General features: G+C 35.4%; 3 protein-coding genes across 3 annotated transcripts; all 3 read left to right on the top strand.

The window, feature by feature from the left end:
• The first annotated feature begins 1,735 nt into the window (after positions 1-1,735).
• Positions 1,736-10,184, top strand: LOC132283915 (zinc finger CCCH domain-containing protein 18). Its single transcript, XM_059785956.1, has 4 exons — positions 1,736-1,960; positions 3,289-3,672; positions 8,372-8,432; positions 8,926-10,184. The coding sequence occupies exons 1-4, from the start codon at positions 1,835-1,837 to the stop codon at positions 9,918-9,920; spliced, it is 1,566 nt and encodes a 521-aa protein (XP_059641939.1). The 5' UTR covers positions 1,736-1,834; the 3' UTR covers positions 9,921-10,184.
• An 821-nt stretch (positions 10,185-11,005) lies between these two features.
• Positions 11,006-14,164, top strand: LOC132285644 (peroxidase 46). Its single transcript, XM_059787840.1, has 4 exons — positions 11,006-11,293; positions 11,429-11,608; positions 11,775-11,940; positions 13,459-14,164. The coding sequence occupies exons 1-4, from the start codon at positions 11,042-11,044 to the stop codon at positions 13,875-13,877; spliced, it is 1,017 nt and encodes a 338-aa protein (XP_059643823.1). The 5' UTR covers positions 11,006-11,041; the 3' UTR covers positions 13,878-14,164.
• Positions 14,165-15,487: 1,323 nt separating this feature from the next.
• Positions 15,488-18,176, top strand: LOC132286565 (putative pentatricopeptide repeat-containing protein At3g25970). Its single transcript, XM_059788915.1, has one exon. It carries the CDS (start codon positions 15,870-15,872, stop codon positions 17,964-17,966), a length of 2,097 nt encoding a protein of 698 aa, XP_059644898.1. The 5' UTR covers positions 15,488-15,869; the 3' UTR covers positions 17,967-18,176.
• Positions 18,177-18,408: the final 232 nt, after the last annotated feature.

Here is an 18,408-nt window from a genome sequence, read left to right as displayed (position 1 = left end):
AGGAGCTAAAAATAACCTATTTTTAGGTTTAAAAAAATAATAATAATAATTCTACCAAACAGTGCCTATTTTTAAGGCACTGTTTGGCGCACTGTGCATGAGTGGGATAATAAGACAAAATAGTGGCAGCCCAAAACGACGCCGTTTTGAAGGAAGAAAAGACAAAAAAAAAAAAAAAAAAATTATAGCAATCGAGGCCCGGCTCGCTGATTACCACGAGCTAGCCCGCAATCGCTAATGGGCCCCATTTGTTTTGGCTAGCCCGCTGGAGGGCCTATAGTGTTTTTGCTCGCTGGATTTGGGCTACAACTAGCCCTCTGCATATTCACTAAGTGCACGGCACTTGTGAACTATTTTATAGTAGTGGGTAAATAATCTATGAATACGGTTTAGATGAGCGGATCAAATCAGATTGCTACACTCACGGATCAGTGTTGAATCTAAAAAAATCAAATCCGTAACTCACAAATTAGACTTTTAAAAATCCAATTCGATCCGTGAGTCCAATCCAATCTTATCCGTGAAATTTATATATATATTTTTCAAAGAATATATTAGTTAATGATAATTTAATATATTCTAAGGTTCTATTAGTTAATAATTATTTAAATATATGAATTAATATTAATAAATTAAAATTTTATCTATTGGGTTAGGATTAAAGGATAAATAAATAATACTATTACTTATGAAAATAATAATAATAATAATAATGGATAATTTAGATAAAATCCAATTCGATTCGTTATTACATGGATCCGATCCTGTAGAATAACGGATCAGTGGCGGATTAAAAATTTTCTAATCCGTTGGGAGTGAATTGGATTAAAATTGATGCCTAATCCGATCTGATCTGTGACCACCCCTACTATTTTATGTAAATGTGATACACAGTGCACCGATGTTGCTCTCAAGTCAACCTGTGATGGTGTACCTCGCACCTCACTTTTTGTTAGTGATGGCCATTGATCGCATTAGATTAAGCATCAATCCTAATACGATCCGCTTCCAATGAATTGAAATTTTTTTAATTCGCCACCGATCCGTGGAATAACAAGTCAGATTGAATCCGTAGAATGACGGATTGGATTTGCGAATTGGGTTTTTCCTAAATAATCCAATATTGTTTATTTTTTAACCATAGTAATTCAATTTATCAATATAAATTCACATATTTAAATGATCATTAATAAATACATTATTGGAGTCCATTAAATGACCATTAACTAATACATTATATATATATATATATATATATATATTTCACGGATCGAATCAGAGTAATAAATCAGATCGAATTTTAATAACCCAATTTGTAATTCAATCCGTGAGTGTAACGATCCGATCCGATCTGCACGAATTGGATCGGTTCAAATTTGCGAATTTTTGAATGATTTGCCCACCCCTACTTTTAGTGCACCATAGTCCGACAGCAAGGAAGTTTTGGTACTAATCAATTATGAAAAAAAGGAAATTACAAAAAATTATATATATATATATATATATATATATATAATCAAGACATTTGAAATTCTGAGACGACTGCTTGTGTCCGCTGGTGGAGTATGGCTAAGAGCCGAACACCACCATTGCGAACCAGAACAAAAAAGTCTTGGGCCTCCAGGCAAAGAATGAGCCATAATCTATAACCCATCTCTTTTTAACTTATGAGCCCATATGACCCAAGTCTTGCCCAGAGAGAAAAACTTAAGCCCTGTTTGGATGGCTTATGGCTTTCAAAAGCTCCTTTTGGCTTTCTCGCTCTTGTAATGTTACAACCTAGAGGTAATTTTCTCCTCTTCATTGCTCTCTCTCTCTAACCTCTCAGTAAGCAATGGCGGATAATGAAGAGAAACTTCTGGAGGAACAGCTGGAGCTTCAATTACAGGAGCAGAGAGACTCACTCGCTGCTCTCGAAGAAGCCCTAGTTTCTGACCCTACCAATCATGAGCTTGTCACGGTTCGCCTTCTCTCTTTCTTAATCTTTTCACAAATTACGATTTCCAATATATATATATATATATATATATATATATATATAAACACACACATATATATATATTAAATCTGTGTTGTTATTTAATTTTTCGTTCAAGAATTGCTTGATGATTTATGTGCGGATATTTTTTGTGATTTGAACACAATATTGGTATGATTAACTAAATTATGAGTTTGAATGATTAATGTTATGATTTTTTTTTTTTGAAATATACTATTCTGAGGTTTATTATAAAATACACATCAAGTTATAATGTGCAAATAAAAAATATTTTGGTGTTTTGGACAATTTATGGGGCTAAGCTGAACCTTTTGCACGAGACCATTACATTTTCAGTTTCATGATGCTGTTTGGTGATAAGTTTCTTTGTTTTGTGATAAATCATCTTTGCATGTTATTTATGATGCTAATCCTAATGCCTGTGAGAGTAATCAATGAGAGTAAGAGAATCTGAACTTGGTTTGGTACAGAGTCTGTAGAAGTACGTCTTGTTCTGTTTCTTTTGAGAGATTCACTAACTCTAACAAGGAGCCAAATAGAAATAGACCCTAATGTGCATATTAAAATGCTTAAATATGAATTATGGCATTGATGTGAATTTTCTTTTGCATCAATCCCTTCTTGATATACTTGCTACATATTGGTCTAAATTAAGTGTGGATAGTACATTTGTTGATAATGGGCACCAAATCCGCAATGGACTAGGAAGCTGTACAAAGAACAAGAGGATGACTGCTTCAGTGTACTGCATCAGCCACCTTGTGCTGCTGCCTTGTACTTGTGGGTAATCGCGCCTTCCTGTTAGAATGTTAAGCAGACATGTCTAGGTGTTGATGCTTTGTTGAGAATTTAGTTATATAGTGTTACTTTTCAAAATAATAATAATAATAATAATAATAATAATAATAATAATCGTTATCTAGTGCTGCATGGTCGGAACATAATATGATTCATCTCTTTATAAAGTAATGCATCTGATATATAATTAGAATTCCACTTTATAAAGGCTTGAATAGTCCTCAAATTCAGGACGTAATAAACTTGCTAAAGGCCTCGAATGTTACTTTAGTGTGTTTGGTTCAAACCAGAGTTAAGGAGAATAGTTTTGAAAATTCAGCAAGAAGGGTGATGGTGTTTAGTTTAAAAAAGATTTAGTATTTTCTTAAGATCATCTTATATATTAATTTATTAGGTACTATATTTTAAAGATTTATCTGGAGGTGACGTGTGTATTTTATTTTTTTAACGTGTCCCTGAAGTTGCTAAATGTTAATGGTTTTTTGTCTTAGGTTCACGAGGAACTTGCTCAGTCCATCAAAGATGCAGAGGAAGGGCTTCTTCACCTGAAACGAGCACGCTTGTTGCGAGACGTTGATACAGCTTTACAAGCTTCCAGATATACTTATGAGGATGTGAAGGTGGAGCCTGAGGATGTGAAAGTGGAGCCTATCGATTCACAGGCTTTCAAATATACTTCAGAGGAGGTGAAGGCGGAACCTATCGATCCAACAGATGTTGAAGCAGAATCACTGGAAGATCAAAGTTATTCCATTGGATCGAAATGTAGATTTCGACACACTGATGGACGCTGGTATAACGGTCTTATTGTTGGCTTGGAAGGTTTGGATTCTGCGAGGATTTCTTTCCTCACACCGACATCTGAAAACATGATGGTGCGTATTTTCTGCTTTTTACTGTACCATAGTTCCAACTTTTCTTCTTAAATTGATCTTCTAATTTGTGTTTTATCTATTTCTTGAATTTTCCTACTTTTGTGTATGACACCTTTAGGTTAAGGCAAAACCTGTTTAAATATAAAAAAATTGCTCTTGACATCTTGTTGCATCCTAAAGTTTCCGTGGAGGGTAGCAGTAAACTCAATTTGTATATAGAATATCTCACGTGCCTGGATGATAATGATCAGTGATTAATCACTGGATGCAACAATGAGTCATCCAAAAGTTTAGTTGAGAGAAATTTCTTGTAATATATGGAAATTTAGCAAATGCTTTTATTAGTAATAATTGTTGAAGCATACAGTCCTGGTACAAATGTTGACTCCTGACTTCTAGCACCCTAGTTTGTCCTGATAGTTGATTTTACTATATTTTATCATTTTGCATCCTTAGGCGGTGTCATTACTTGGCGTGCAACAATAAAAGCCGGGGTGCCAGGTGCAAGTGTGCGCGTGATCGAGTATGATCACAATAATGTTGTGAATATAATGCTAAATGTTTATTGTGTACACAGTCCACCTTCCCAACAACTTTGATCAATGGGGACCAATATTGAGTGATAATATTTTTTCTAAGAAGGCACTCGATGACATTTTATGTGCATCTGCATGCTAGATTCTAGAGTTGTAATGTAGTAGTTCTCATCAATACTTTCTAATCTTGTACTTGTCGCTTGGGTCCATAGACGCCATAAGTTTTCTATTTTCAAGAGCAGTGTATCGCATCATAATTATGGGATATGCGGCATATGCTTGAAGTTCTTCTGTTTGTTATATAGTAGCTTCCTCTTATCATGCTCTGATATAGACATCTTATAATAAAGCTATCTCTTGGCTGTTCTATTTGCTTGCACTTCTCTCCGAACTTTACCACACTCAACACTATTTATGTACAAATTATTACATTTTGGTTCAGTAAGTCTAACTGTTTAGACATATGAATGCACTCTTCTCATTGTCTTGAAATCTTAATTACAAATTACATGACCAATGTGGTTAGAATTTTTATTTGAAGAATGAATCTAAAAAGGGTACATTTTTTGAACATAATAGAAATTAATTAAATTAGCAGCAGTAAAGATAGCCATTGAACTGCAAAGATATCCATTGAACTGCTTAAAGCATAATACTAAAGATACTAAAATATTACATTCATATATTAAATTATATCCGTCCCCGCCCCGCACCTGCACGGGTTTTTATCCCCTCACCTTGTCCCTGACTAAGTCACTAAACACCCCAAAACCATCCCAATAGGGGCGGGGTGGGGTAATTTGCGATCGTACTCGTTTTCCTAGTTTGATCAATTTGTCGAGCACATTCGACAAATATCTAGTGAATCTTGTTTTTGAATACTTCAGTTGCCAGTTATATTCTCTACCCGGTCTATTCACGGTTTCCATGGTCATCTCTGCGGAGATCTCCAGATCTTAAGACATTATCACCTTTGTGGTGCTGGAGTATATTTTCATCATTTCCGTAAAGTAAACAAACAGCTGTCATTTCACATATTCAAAATGTTCATGAAGTATCTCACCAATTAACCAGTGAGATGAGGTCTGCTTATGCGCACAGGCAGCATAGACAAAAGGTATTTATTCAAGCTATATTTGCATCTCACCTGAAACTCTTCAAAGAGTTTTATAATAAGGAAGAATTTGTAGTGATCAAAGAAAAAATGTCCTACCCATTCTACAGCCCCACCTTGCCTCCATCTAGCAAGCATCTATTCCATCAACTTGGGCATTACCCAAAAGGTCCGGAAGAAACAGATCCTAGCTCTTGCCAGGGGCCAATGGATAACAGATGATTAACCTATTTTTTCATCTCATTTACCCATGGAAGATCAATTAACTATAACTGCTTCCTCTTCCTCAGGTTGTCGATTGTCAATATCTTCCCAAGAGTATTCGTTTATCCAGAGAATGCAACTTTAAGGAAAGCTTTTATAAGCGACACCCAGTTCATGGTAACCTCAAACAGTCCTCTACCTAAAGCAGCTGTAATAGGATTTCACCTCATAAATTTCTCCATTGCTTTAACCGTCTTTAAACAGCATCCTCCACCTCAGTAACTGCCTATGTATACAAAATATGGAAAAAACCTTGACCTGTCCAAACTCCCAATCTTGCGATGGTTCCCAAAATGTTCCACAATACCCTACCCTCTGAACCGGGGACAATCTGTACTTACAACCTATTAGTCCACTGCAATCCTGAAAAGACCTACGGAAGTCTGACATAGGGCCTTCATTGCACTAATAAGTAATGATGAAGGCAATATCAAACTCTCTTCCCAGTCTCAGTTACCAGTCACCATTTGTAACTGCTTCAAATATTTTTCTGCCCTTTCCTAGTATCCTTCCGCAATCACACCAAAAAAGATTTGAACCTCTATGGAGTGCAAATCTCCCTTTCCACTCTTGTATTTCTCCACGAAGTACCTTGCTCCAATCCATGCCGCCTCAACGATTTCCGCTTGAGTGCTTTCTCTTTTAATGATTTCTGTTAAAGGCGGGCCTTTCACCTCCTGGACAACACACTGCTCATTTCTCTCTCTGGCCATGAATCCATGACACTTGGTTGCATAATTACTTGTTGATGAGTTAGGATCAGTATTGATTCTCTTAATAATTAAGTGTCTTCCTCTATGTTAATACTCTCTTATTTCAGTTTGAATGCTGTACAACATACTTTAAATAAATTTACTTATAAGATATTAGATCTATGAAGATCATATATAGGCTGTTCATATAATTCAACTTTTTAAAACCTTAATCTAACTTCTCGGACTCTGCTACATGAATCTTTTTACTCAATTTACCTCTATGTAGATCTGCTTCCTTGGTAAAATCCTTTTGCATCACGTCTTTCTCATATCTTTAACTGATGTTCTTATTAACCTCACTTCTCTTTCATGTCTTTGACCTGAGATGATTACTGCTTCTCTTGGGTTCACTTATTGTGCTCTAGCCAAAATCAATTTTCAAATTCTTTTACATTTTCCATATGGTAGTAAATTGTGTGCTCATGCCCAAAATCAATTTTCAAATTCTTTTACATTTTCCATATTGTAATAATTTGTCATATTCTCAAAAAAGAAAAAAGTTTTTTTATGAGATTATTTTGTAGTTATATATATTTAGAAACATTTTGTATATGAAAGATCTATTTACATTCTATAAATAGTGTGATACTTTTTTGGATAGGCTCATATTGATTATTTTATTTTGAAATGTGGACCCCTAATTTAATGTTAAGATGATTGACATAAATTTTTAGATAATATTGATATTTATTCGGTGAATAAAGACTAAAGTGGTGAGTTTTGATAAGTTTTGAGAAGTTTTAAAAGGTTTTGGAGAGTACTGATAATATTTGAGTTATTTTGGTCGAAGCCATGTAGTTTTGACAAGTCCTTAGTTTTACTTTGATTGCCTTTAAAATGGAAACTTTTGTTTTCTATTACAATTTTACTTATCAAAAAAAAAAAAAAAATGGAAACTTTTGCACATCTTGTTGGAATCGTTTTGAAACTGCCAACTATATTTTTCTGCTATGATAATGACAAAACCAATGAGTTTGTAATAGTTGGTTCTATCAAATATTTCATGCTTATGATGCAGGAAAGCTCTAATACCAAATTTAATGCCGCACAATTCCTATGATTGAGTAATATGGCTGCCTCTGCCCTTTACCAAACATGAGCTAGTTAAAGTAGAATTTTGAATTTGAAATGAAGCATTAAGGGTTTTCAGTGAAAAGTTGGTATGTGGATGTGTTAAGTTATAGACAAAATAGAAGAGAGAGGCCGAGGCATTTCAAGCCACTAGAACAAAATAATCATACTAGAGTTTTGTGGAATCTCAAATCTCACTGCACCAAAAGACTTTGCTAAACAAAAGATTCATCCCTCTTGATCTATGGTTTTCTTGGAGTTTATGGCTTTCTACCCACAATCCAATCCATTATAACATCTTGTAATGAAACTATATTCTTCAAACTACATCACTTATGTACTCATTAAATGTTATATGTAGTTCTTATACAGCTGTCCAAAGAGACATATATATATATATATATATATATATATATATATATATAATATTATATTTGCACTTCAATTTTGTACGTTCACACTCCACTTGCTTTTTAAATAGAAGAAATGATGTAATTGTCCTTGAAAAGCTAAAAGTACTCTTACACTCCTCTTTGAGGACAATTGTGTCATTTCATTTATTGAAAAAAAGGCAATAATGGAGTGTAGGAGTACAAAAGTGGATTGTTGAGTGGATTGCTGAGGAGACTGTTGAGTTTTTGGCTTCCCTGGGGCCTTAGGGTACCCAGGTTTTTGTGGTTGTGTAGGGACGCGTTCCCCTTTTGAACGCTTTTAATGAATTGCTTATTTATCAAAAAAAAATGGAGTACAAAAGTGGATTGTAGATATCATATACCTATTTTGTTTTCCCTTCTCTCTGGTTGAAGTACTAGGAAGATTTATATTGCTTGCTGCATTCTCAAGCAGGCTTACACGAGTTTGGCATCACTAAAAGTTTTATTGATCAGATTGTTGTAGACTCATTGAATCATATGGTTTTAGTAGCATCAATTTACTAATGCTAGACCACCCAAGTGCAGATATGCAAGTTCTTTCTGCAGCAGCGATGTCGATTTGGTACTAACTGCCGCTTATCACATGGTATGTTGCAATTATATCTATTAATACCCCAAAAATAGACCTAGTCTTATGGGTTTCAGAAACCTCTCACTGGTCAAATTTATCTGTGTCTGGAAAGTTTGCATGATATGAGACAAATGTGAATATCCCTAGAAAAAGAATGGCTACATCATTCCAAGAAAACATAGAGAGATTACTTTCTTTTTGTTTGGACAATCAAAGGACATTTATGGTAATAATCTTCTTTTGCTCCCACCGAGAAAAAAAAATAGGACTTAGTCATTCCAAGACTACTTTTCCATTCAGCTAATGCACCTTTAGGTTGTCTTATAATTACATAAGGTATATTTCTTTGATTCTTCCCGTGTTCTCTGTTGTATTTTTCAGTTCCTGAATTAGTTGTGTTTAATAAGAAGCTTATTCTGAATGCTAAAGTAGCCTAAGTAGGTTTTTTTGTTGCTACTATGGGTTCTGAAAATCTTCTCAGAATGACGAAGAGCTATTCTTGCACCAGGGATTGATGCACCATTATCTTCTCTGAAGAAGTATGTACCCACCACATGGGAGCATTCGCTTGTGGGGTCCAGTATTTGGGCAATTTCCGATATCAAAGCTGGCATTTGGAAGGAAGCTGAACTGGAATCCTGGGATGACGAGCTTAAAGTGGGGCAGGTTGTTTTTCGAGACGATGGAAGTTATTCACAGCTTGGGGTTGAAGGTCTTGCACTGTCTGAATATGCCCAAATGAGTGAAGAAGAAGAATATGATTCAAGTTCGGAACAGTCTGATCATTCCAGTGACGATGAAGAAGATGGCTCCCAAGGCTTAGGATTTCTTGATAGCTCTGCCTTGCAAAGGGGCATCCAGACTGAAACAGCCATTTTCTCGAAGTGGGAGAATCACACCCGGGGCATAGCATCCAAGATCATGGCCAATATGGGCTACCGTGAAGGAATGGGTTTAGGTGTATCCGGACAGGGAATGCTGGATCCCATCTCCGTGAAAGTCCTTCCACCAAAGCAATCTCTTGATCATGCCCTCGGGTCTCAGGATAACAAAGAGAACAAAAATAACAGTGGGAAGAAACGGAGCAGAGGTGGGAAGAGAAAACGTGATAAGAAGTTTGCAGCAGCAGCAAGGGCTGCCAAAGAGGAAGAGGAATTGCAACCGGACGTCTTTAGTCTTATTAATTCTCAGCTTGCAATGCATGGTGAAGCTCTGAGTAACGGGTCAGCAAAGAAGCAGCAGAATAAAGGTTCCAGGGAGGAGAAGAAACAAGACAGACGGGCCCTTGTTGCTTACGATGATGAGGTGAAGGGGCTGAAAACTCAAGTCGGGAAGCTGGAAGAAATGGTGAACCGAAACAGGAAAGAGAAGGTGGTTTACGAGGCTGCTATGAGGAAACTGAATGAGACGCGCAAAGCTTTGGCGGAGGCTGAGGCAGCCCATGCATCTGCATCAAATGCTGTTGTCAGCAAAGAAAAAGAGAAGAGATGGCTTAAATTTTGACAGCTACTTGATATTATTATATATGGTTGTACATATGATAATTATCAAGGTATTAGTAGTAGTAGTATGCTTCCAAACTCTACATTCAGGTCGCTCCTTTATTCCCCATTAATCATCCGGCTTGAATCAGAGGCTTGTTTTGCCTTTAAAATATTCCTTTTAACAATGGCCAATTATTGAGACATGGATATGATGCTAATTTTTGCAATATATGTATAAGATTGGTCATGCGGGTCACACATGATAACATCTCATTATTATTAATTGGGCGTATTGTTTTGCATTTGTTAGGTTTTCTACTTACAATAAGATTCAACTCTTACCTATGTGGCAAATTACAACATGATCTGTCAACACAGTATGAGATAAGTGGGTTTGGGTTGATTTTAAACTGATTTGGATTATAAATGGGTTAACGCGATTAATCCGTTCACTTAATCATGTTGGGTTAGGGTTGAGGGATTCAGTTCGTGTAACTCAAGATGTTACAATCGTGAATTCAAAAAAATGTTTCAATTCAATAGTGAAACGTGAAAAGTTTTTGACTCTTGTCAAGAAAGAGTTCTCTTGATAGCATTACTCTAAAATTTAACTTATAAATATTAAGAAATTAGAATATTCACTTAAAAGTACTATCATTGCAACCCTAGTCGAATGACTAATGTTACACAAAGCATGAGATGCCGATAGCAACATAGTTGACTAGCCGGTGTCTCACAAAGCAAATAGCTAACACCACAACAGCTATCATACTTCACATAAATTATATCAAGTAGAGCTCGTTGACCAAATTAGAGCTTTTGGTTAATCAAGAATTAAGGGTCATTAATGAGTCTCTCTGACAGTGGATGAGAGCATCGGGCATAGCTAGCACTCGTCTTCTTCCACAGTCTTCTTCCACACTGACAACATGTGGATGACTAAACAAACCCATCCACCTCCTGCCATTACCAAACCAAAATAAATGCACACCTAGCTTTAATTATGTATACACGGTGAAGCACCTCTTTCAACTCTCTCTCAAAAAACTGGTCACATGTCAAGTGAAGTTTAAGAGAGAGAGAGACTGAATAAAGGAGCAGACATTGCACATAAACAGCATATATTACTGATGTTCCCTTATGGAGCAAAAACTAGTAATACTTTTTAATAATCCAACATCTCATCTCTGTAACCTTGTGTTACTACTACTTGTTATGTTGTTGTCTACACCTTCTTCTTCTTCTTCTTTCGACCTCTCCTTAAACTTCTATGCAGCTTCGTGCCCAACAGCTGAAATGATGGTTAAAAACACAGTTAGATCAGCTTCCTCTTTCGACCCAACGCTCCCCGGAAAGCTTCTTCGCTTGCTCTTCCATGACTGCTTCGTCCAGGTGACCAGTCTTCCATCTCTCTTGAGACTTGAGAGAGAAATATATATACATATATATATATATGTATATATATATAAATTAAAGTAGTAGCTAGCTCTAACATGCATGCATGGTGTGTGATGTTGTTTAAAATAGGGTTGTGATGCATCTGTGCTTATACAAGGAAATGGGACGGAGAGAAGTGATCCGGCAAACGCATCTCTCGGAGGATATTCAGTAATAGATTCTGCCAAAAGAGTGCTCGAAATATTTTGTCCAGGCGTTGTTTCTTGTGCTGATATTCTTGCTTTGGCTGCAAGAGATGCTGTTCAATTAGTAAATTACTCATATATATATATATATATATATATATATATATATATACACACACACACACACACACACTCTCATTGTATTTAATTATATTTAAAATACAAGAAAATTCTTTTAAAACTCATTTTTTTTTTTTTTTATGATCAATTATGTTCCGCAAAACATGCAGACCGGTGGACCAGCGGTTGAGATTCCGACGGGGAGGAGAGATGGGATGGTATCTGAAGTTTCGAATGTGAGGCCAAACATAGTGGACACAAGCTTCACATTAGATGAGATGATCAACATCTTCTCCTCCAAAGGGTTGTCTGTGGATGATCTTGTTATCCTCTCAGGTACATACAATATATTTAATTAGCTAACTAATTGTCATGTAAATACTAAACATGAACTCATAATGTTTAAAATATTGAGTTCATAATGGTACATGTAACTTTGACCTATGTTCAATTTTGAGTAAACTACACCGACATTTAATTCCCTACCTACGAGTTGATTGTTTAATACTTATTATTTTTAATAAGCAACTGATGCTTATTGGGTATTGTAAATTACTTGATTTCAACATTCCCAAGTATTGATTCATTAGAACACTGTGATTCTGCAATAACAATATTTTTTTGGTCGACCATCAATATTTTAGGTAAACTGTAAACGTATTCTTAGCCTTGGAAGCCATTAACAGATCTACTAATATAAATGCAATATAATAATTTTTTATAATATAAAAGTATTATTGATTTTTCACGCTCAAAATCACTTCTTGGCTATCATCCCCAATAAATAGATTGTGCTAAAGATTCAAAATTCATTTTGATCTAAAAAAGAAATAAACCCATTGGATTTAAAACTTGTTTTACAATAAATCAGTTACGAACTGCTTTTCTAGAATGCTCAATACCTGAAAATGTTCAATTAAGATCTTCTTGACTGTTATTCAAAAGGTCCAATACATTAAATATTTTGAGATAGGTAAAAGTAATAATGATCTATTCGTATGTAATTTACCCTAAAATTTTCAACACCTATGTATATATTAATGTTGTAAGCTATTTGCATAGCATTACTATAATTTTTTGGTTATGTGTATATAAAATATGAAAGAAATTTTGAACAAGTTCATAAATTGACTTCTCAAAGTATTAGACCACATCCATTAAACGGGTGAGATGGTGGGCATGTGTGACATTACTCTTTCGAGGCATGTTGCCAAGAAACTGTGGCATAAATACTGATAAGACGATACTGTGTAAGTGTAAACTACATATATATATATATATATATATATAGTCTTTTTCATTGAATGAATTATGAATGAGAGGGCGTATGGTGGTGTCGATGTGATAAATTCAGATTAAAGTGTCAGTGACAGCAATGCATGCATTGAAGTCACATTCAATATTCCTTTATCTGTCAATTCATCCATCTTCACGCACGCAATTTATTATGGGCTGTACTCTGGATTTCAAGAAACCGACCTTCATCACTTCACCATAGGGTACAACTTCTACATGTTCTTTTGAATCCAATCAGTTGTTTTAAGCAGGGTTCACTTCATTTTTATTTTCTTTAATTAACTCTAGTTTAAAATATTTCAATTTGACATTAATTTGGTTAATTTAAACCTATTATTATTACTTACAACGACACTCTTTGTAATTATGGTGATTTCTCTATATAATACTAAGGATTTCTCTATCACGATGTCAATAATATATTATAACTTGTATCATTTACTTCAAATTTAATGAATCATATCATGCTGTGTATCACAGTATCAGTATTTAATCAGTCGGTGATATCATCTGACATTTCAAGAACATTAAAGCATATATTTTTTTGTTGCTTTGCAGGAGCTCACACCATAGGATCAGCCCATTGCAGTGCATTCAGCGATAGATTCAAGGCCGACTCGACCGGAAACCTTAGCCTGATTGATGCAACCTTAGACGGACAATATGCAGCACAGCTCACAAAACAGTGTCCAGTAGGTGCAAGTGCCTCAGTGACAGTGAACAATGATCCAGACACACCTCAGCTCTTTGACAACCAATACTACAAGGATCTCTTAGCACACAAAGGCCTCTTCCAATCCGACTCGGTTCTGGCTAATGATGCAAGAACGAGAACCAAAGTTGTGGACTTGGCAAATGACCAGGGAATTTTTTTCCAGAGTTGGGCTCAGTCGTTCTTGAAGCTGGTTAGCATCGAAGTGAAGACAGGTGATGAAGGGCAGATTAGGCAATCTTGTTCAGTCACTAATAGTGGATGAAAAATATATATATATATGGTGACTAATGACTATATGGGGGCAAAAATAGCAAAAAATAATTGTTTGGTTTGGATTTTTTTACCTAGGTTATTTTGTTATTGAAATAGCAAAAGATTAAGTAAATTTACAACAGCAATTTGCTCCACGGGGATATGTACTCGCCCTATTTATAGTGATTTTGGAGAATTGTTTAGCTTATTGGGATGGGAATAATTTTTATTAATGAAAACTCGTGCGAGTTCGGGGCGGGGGAGGTCACTTCGCCCTGCTCCATTTAGGTAAGTAAATTATTAAATTACCTTTATTTTATGAGTATATATAATTAGCTCTAGAAATCCTAGGTCACATTCATTCAATTTCTCAGCCATTCTAGAGAATCTACAAACTAAGAACGCTTATACCCTTGAATTTTATATTGCCCATTTTTTAAGAATTTTTTCAATAGTTATACACTTGTATTTGAGGAAAAAAAATTAAAAATGTGGAGAAATTATGGAACTAAATGGGGGAGGGCGGGTACCCGCCGGAGTAAAAAAGCTAAAAGAGGGCGGGGATGGGACGGAAAGGCCCCCCATTTAGGCAATTTTAGACAATTTTAGACGAAAATGAAGAGGGAATTTCTAAACTATTGCGAGGACGGGACGGTTTACCAGCCCAAAATTGCCCCTTTGCCATCCTCAGTCTCATGAGAAAAAGTACTTTAAGCAATTTAATATAAATAAATTATTGTAATGTTGCTCCATCATGTCATTTATTCACGAGAAGTAACGTAGCAAACTATATACACCATGTTCTTGGATGTGAAATTTTAGGTACAAAGTGAAATAAGGTCAATTTTAATACTTGACAGGGTAAGGACAAATTGGAGAGAGATGTACTTCTAATGTTTCATCTATTCTTTTGACTTGTCATTGATAAGTAGGATTTATTTTATTTTATTTTAGTTTTGACAAATTAAAAAAATAATGACTCAAATATAAACGGAATTGAACACTCTGTCAATTTAGTCAATAAATAATACCTTCAATTAAATAGTTAATAAAGAGAATTGACAGCTATTTCAATACTGAATTGAAGATTGAGCTTTTTTTTAGTAACCCAACTCTTCTTGACAACAAGTGGAAGATTGGCTTGATACTTGATAGTTGTTGAAGGGAAACTTAAATATTAAAAAAAAGCAACCAAGATCACTACTATTATTTCTCTCATTTTATATAATTATGCTTGATTTGGTTAGATAGGAATACTAAAAAATGAAAAAAAGAAAATAATAAGAAATAAAAAATTTCTCAACCACTTTATAAGTTTGGTTAGCATGAAATAATTTTTTTTGAGAAAAAATTACTTTTTATAACCACTTAACATACAGAATTTTTAATTTATTGAAAAAAAAAATTATTAACTTGAGTTTATGTTATTCAAACCATAAATGGTTCTTACTGAAAAACATAAATGATAATTTTTTTTAAGAAAATTTTATCTTAATAAAATACAAAATAAAAAATTTATTTTTCTTTTGGTCTCTTCACTTTCACTTTTCACTATTAATAGAGCTTAGAATTTATGAAATACTTCTAATTTATAACAATCTTCTTATACGTACTCTACACTATAGAGGAAAATATTTTACTTTATAATTTTTTTCAATTTTATTTTTTAAACGTATTTTTTCAGATTGAACATAATTACTAGTATTTTATTCAAGAAATAAGATGCGTCTCTGCCTCTGAGAACATGAAGTTAGATATATTAATAGAACTATAGTAGCTCACCAGGAATAAAAAAATGGATCCGTTTGGTTTTGGTTTCTTCAAAAACAACAGTCTGACTGAGAAATTTACATGCTTTATATACTATTGGGTGGTGAAGAACAAGTACTTCTGCTTCTGTTCATATATACATATATATTTATACACACACACACATATAGTGAAAACAGTTATGGTAGTTACTCATGAATGAGGCCATTGTTGCAAAAAAGAAAAGAAAAGAATGAGGTCAACGCGTTCGCTCATTGGAAACTCTGTGGCCTATTTGGCCAAGGTTTCGGTAACCCATTGTCGGGCAATCAAATTAGGAACCATCACAGATACTTATACAGCCAACAATATCTTAAGTGGCTACGCGAAATGTGGAAAGTTAGGCATTGCTCACCAGGTGTTCGACGAAATTCCGGACAGAGATACTGTGTCTTGGAACTCGATGATCAGCGGGTATGTAAACCGTGGGAAATTCGAGAGTGCTTGGGAGACTTTAAAAACCATGAAAAGATGCGGGTTTGCTGTTGATGATCATACATTCGGAAGCATACTTAAAGGTGTTGCATATGTGGGGTTTGTTGAGCTCGGGCAGCAAGCGCATTCGATCGTTCTTAAGGCTGGCTATGGGGGAAATGTGTATTCAGCAAGTGCTCTTTTAGACATGTATGCGAAGTGTGATAGAGTTGAAGATGCCCATATAGTGTTTCAGCGGATGCCAGAACGGAACTCTGTCTCGTGGAATGCCCTGATTGCCGGGTATGCAAAAGTAGGTGATCGCGAGACTTCTTTTTGGTTACTAGATTGTATGGAGCAGGAAGGTGCGGGAATTGATGATGCCACATTTGCTTCGCTTTTGACATTGCTTGATGACCCTGAGTTTTACAAACTAACAATGCAGGTCCATGCTAAAATTATAAAGCATGGGCTGGTATCTGATAACACTGTATGCAATGCCACAATTACTGCATATTCAGAGTGTGGGTCCATTGAAGATGCCAAGCAAGTGTTTGACGCTGCTATTGGCACCCGAGACTTGGTCACATGGAATTCCATGCTAGCGGCTTATCTTGCACATGATCAAGGAGCCCTTGCATTTAAACTCTTCCTAGAGATGCAAGGGCTTGGCATTGAGCCAGATATCTATACATACACTAGTATAATAAGTGCTTGTTTTGAAGAAGCACATCCAAACCAAGGTAAATCTTTTCATGCTTTGGTAATTAAGGGGGGATTGGAACAATCAACATCAATCTCTAATTCATTGATTGCCATGTATCTCAAATCAAATAGCAAATACATGGAAGACGCGATAGAAATATTTGAATCCATGGAGGTTAAGGATCGTGTTTCATGGAATTCAATTTTGAATGGATTCTCACAATATGGGCTGAGTGAACATGTATTGAAGTTCTTTAGGCAAATGCGATCTGGTCCTCTAGAGATTGATCAGTATGCTATTTCTGCTGTTCTTAGATCTTGCTCAGATCTGGCAACCCTCCGTTTGGGTCAACAAGTTCATGCCTTGGCACTAAAATCAAGATTGGAGCCAAATGATTTTGTAGCCAGCTCTTTGATATATATGTATTCCAAATGTGGGATTCTTGAAGACTCTAGGAAATCCTTTGAAGCAACCACTAAAGACAGCTCAATCACTTGGAACTCGATCATTTTTGGGTATGCACAACACGGGCAAGGTAAATCGGCACTGGAACTCTTCTTCCTAATGAGAGAGAGAAATGTGAAGCTGGATCATATAACGTTTGTTGCAGTTCTAACTGCGTGTAGCCATATTGGCTTGGTAGAAGAAGGCAGCAATTTTCTAAACTCAATGGAATCTGAATATGGAATTCCTCTCCGAATGGAGCATTATGCTTGTGGGATTGATCTATTTGGGCGGGCTGGATGCTTAGACAAGGCAAAAGCCTTGGTTGAAGCAATGCCATTTGAACCTGATGCAATGGTATGGAAAACTTTATTGGGTGCCTGTAGAATTTGTGGTGATATTGAATTGGCAACTAAAGTAGCAAGGCGTTTGCTAGAAATAGAGCCTGAAGAGCACTGTACTTATGTTCTCCTCTCTAACATATATGGGCATCTTAGGAGGTGGGATGAAAAAGCTAGTGTAAAGAGGTTAATGAGGGAGAGGAGGGTTAGGAAGGTACCTGGTTGCAGTTGGATAGAAGTTAAGAATGAGGTGCATGCTTTTAATGCAGAAGATCATTCTCACCCTTACTGCAAAGAGATTTACCAGGTGTTGGGAGAATTGCTGGAGGAAATAAAGAGTTTAGAATATGATACTAATTTAGAACTTCTTGATTGTGCAAATTGAGAACTTTTTGATTCATGATTTGGATAATGCAGATTGATACAGTGATTCAAGATGTGAATGATTTCACTTCACTTCCTCTCTGCATGGCGACTGTTGCTTGTAATGTGCGAAAACTTTCTTGTCCGGATACATTTTTAAATTTTTAATTTTAGTTGATAGTATCAATTTATTATTTATGAAAATATAATGAAATATGTGTTCCAGAACTAATTCAAGATGTGGATAATTTGACTTAACTTCCTCTCTTCATGGCGACTGATGCTTGTAATGTACGAAAACTTTCTTTTCAGGATACATTTTTTTATTTTTAGTTTTAGTTGTTGATAGTATCAGTTATTATTTATGAAAATATAATGAAACATGTACTCCAGAACTTATTCTCTTTGAAGTAACACTTACACTTCACTCATGAGGGAAAAAAAATGCTTACACTTCCATCATT

This window comes from Cornus florida, unplaced genomic scaffold, assembly GCF_030987335.1.
Source record: "Cornus florida cultivar Cherokee Brave unplaced genomic scaffold, ASM3098733v1 CherokeeBrave_3.0.0_Hap2_Chr11, whole genome shotgun sequence".
NCBI classification, from domain to species: domain Eukaryota; kingdom Viridiplantae; phylum Streptophyta; class Magnoliopsida; order Cornales; family Cornaceae; genus Cornus; species Cornus florida.
Note: the sequence above shows the minus strand (reverse complement) of the source record. Positions and strands in the feature narration are given on the sequence as shown.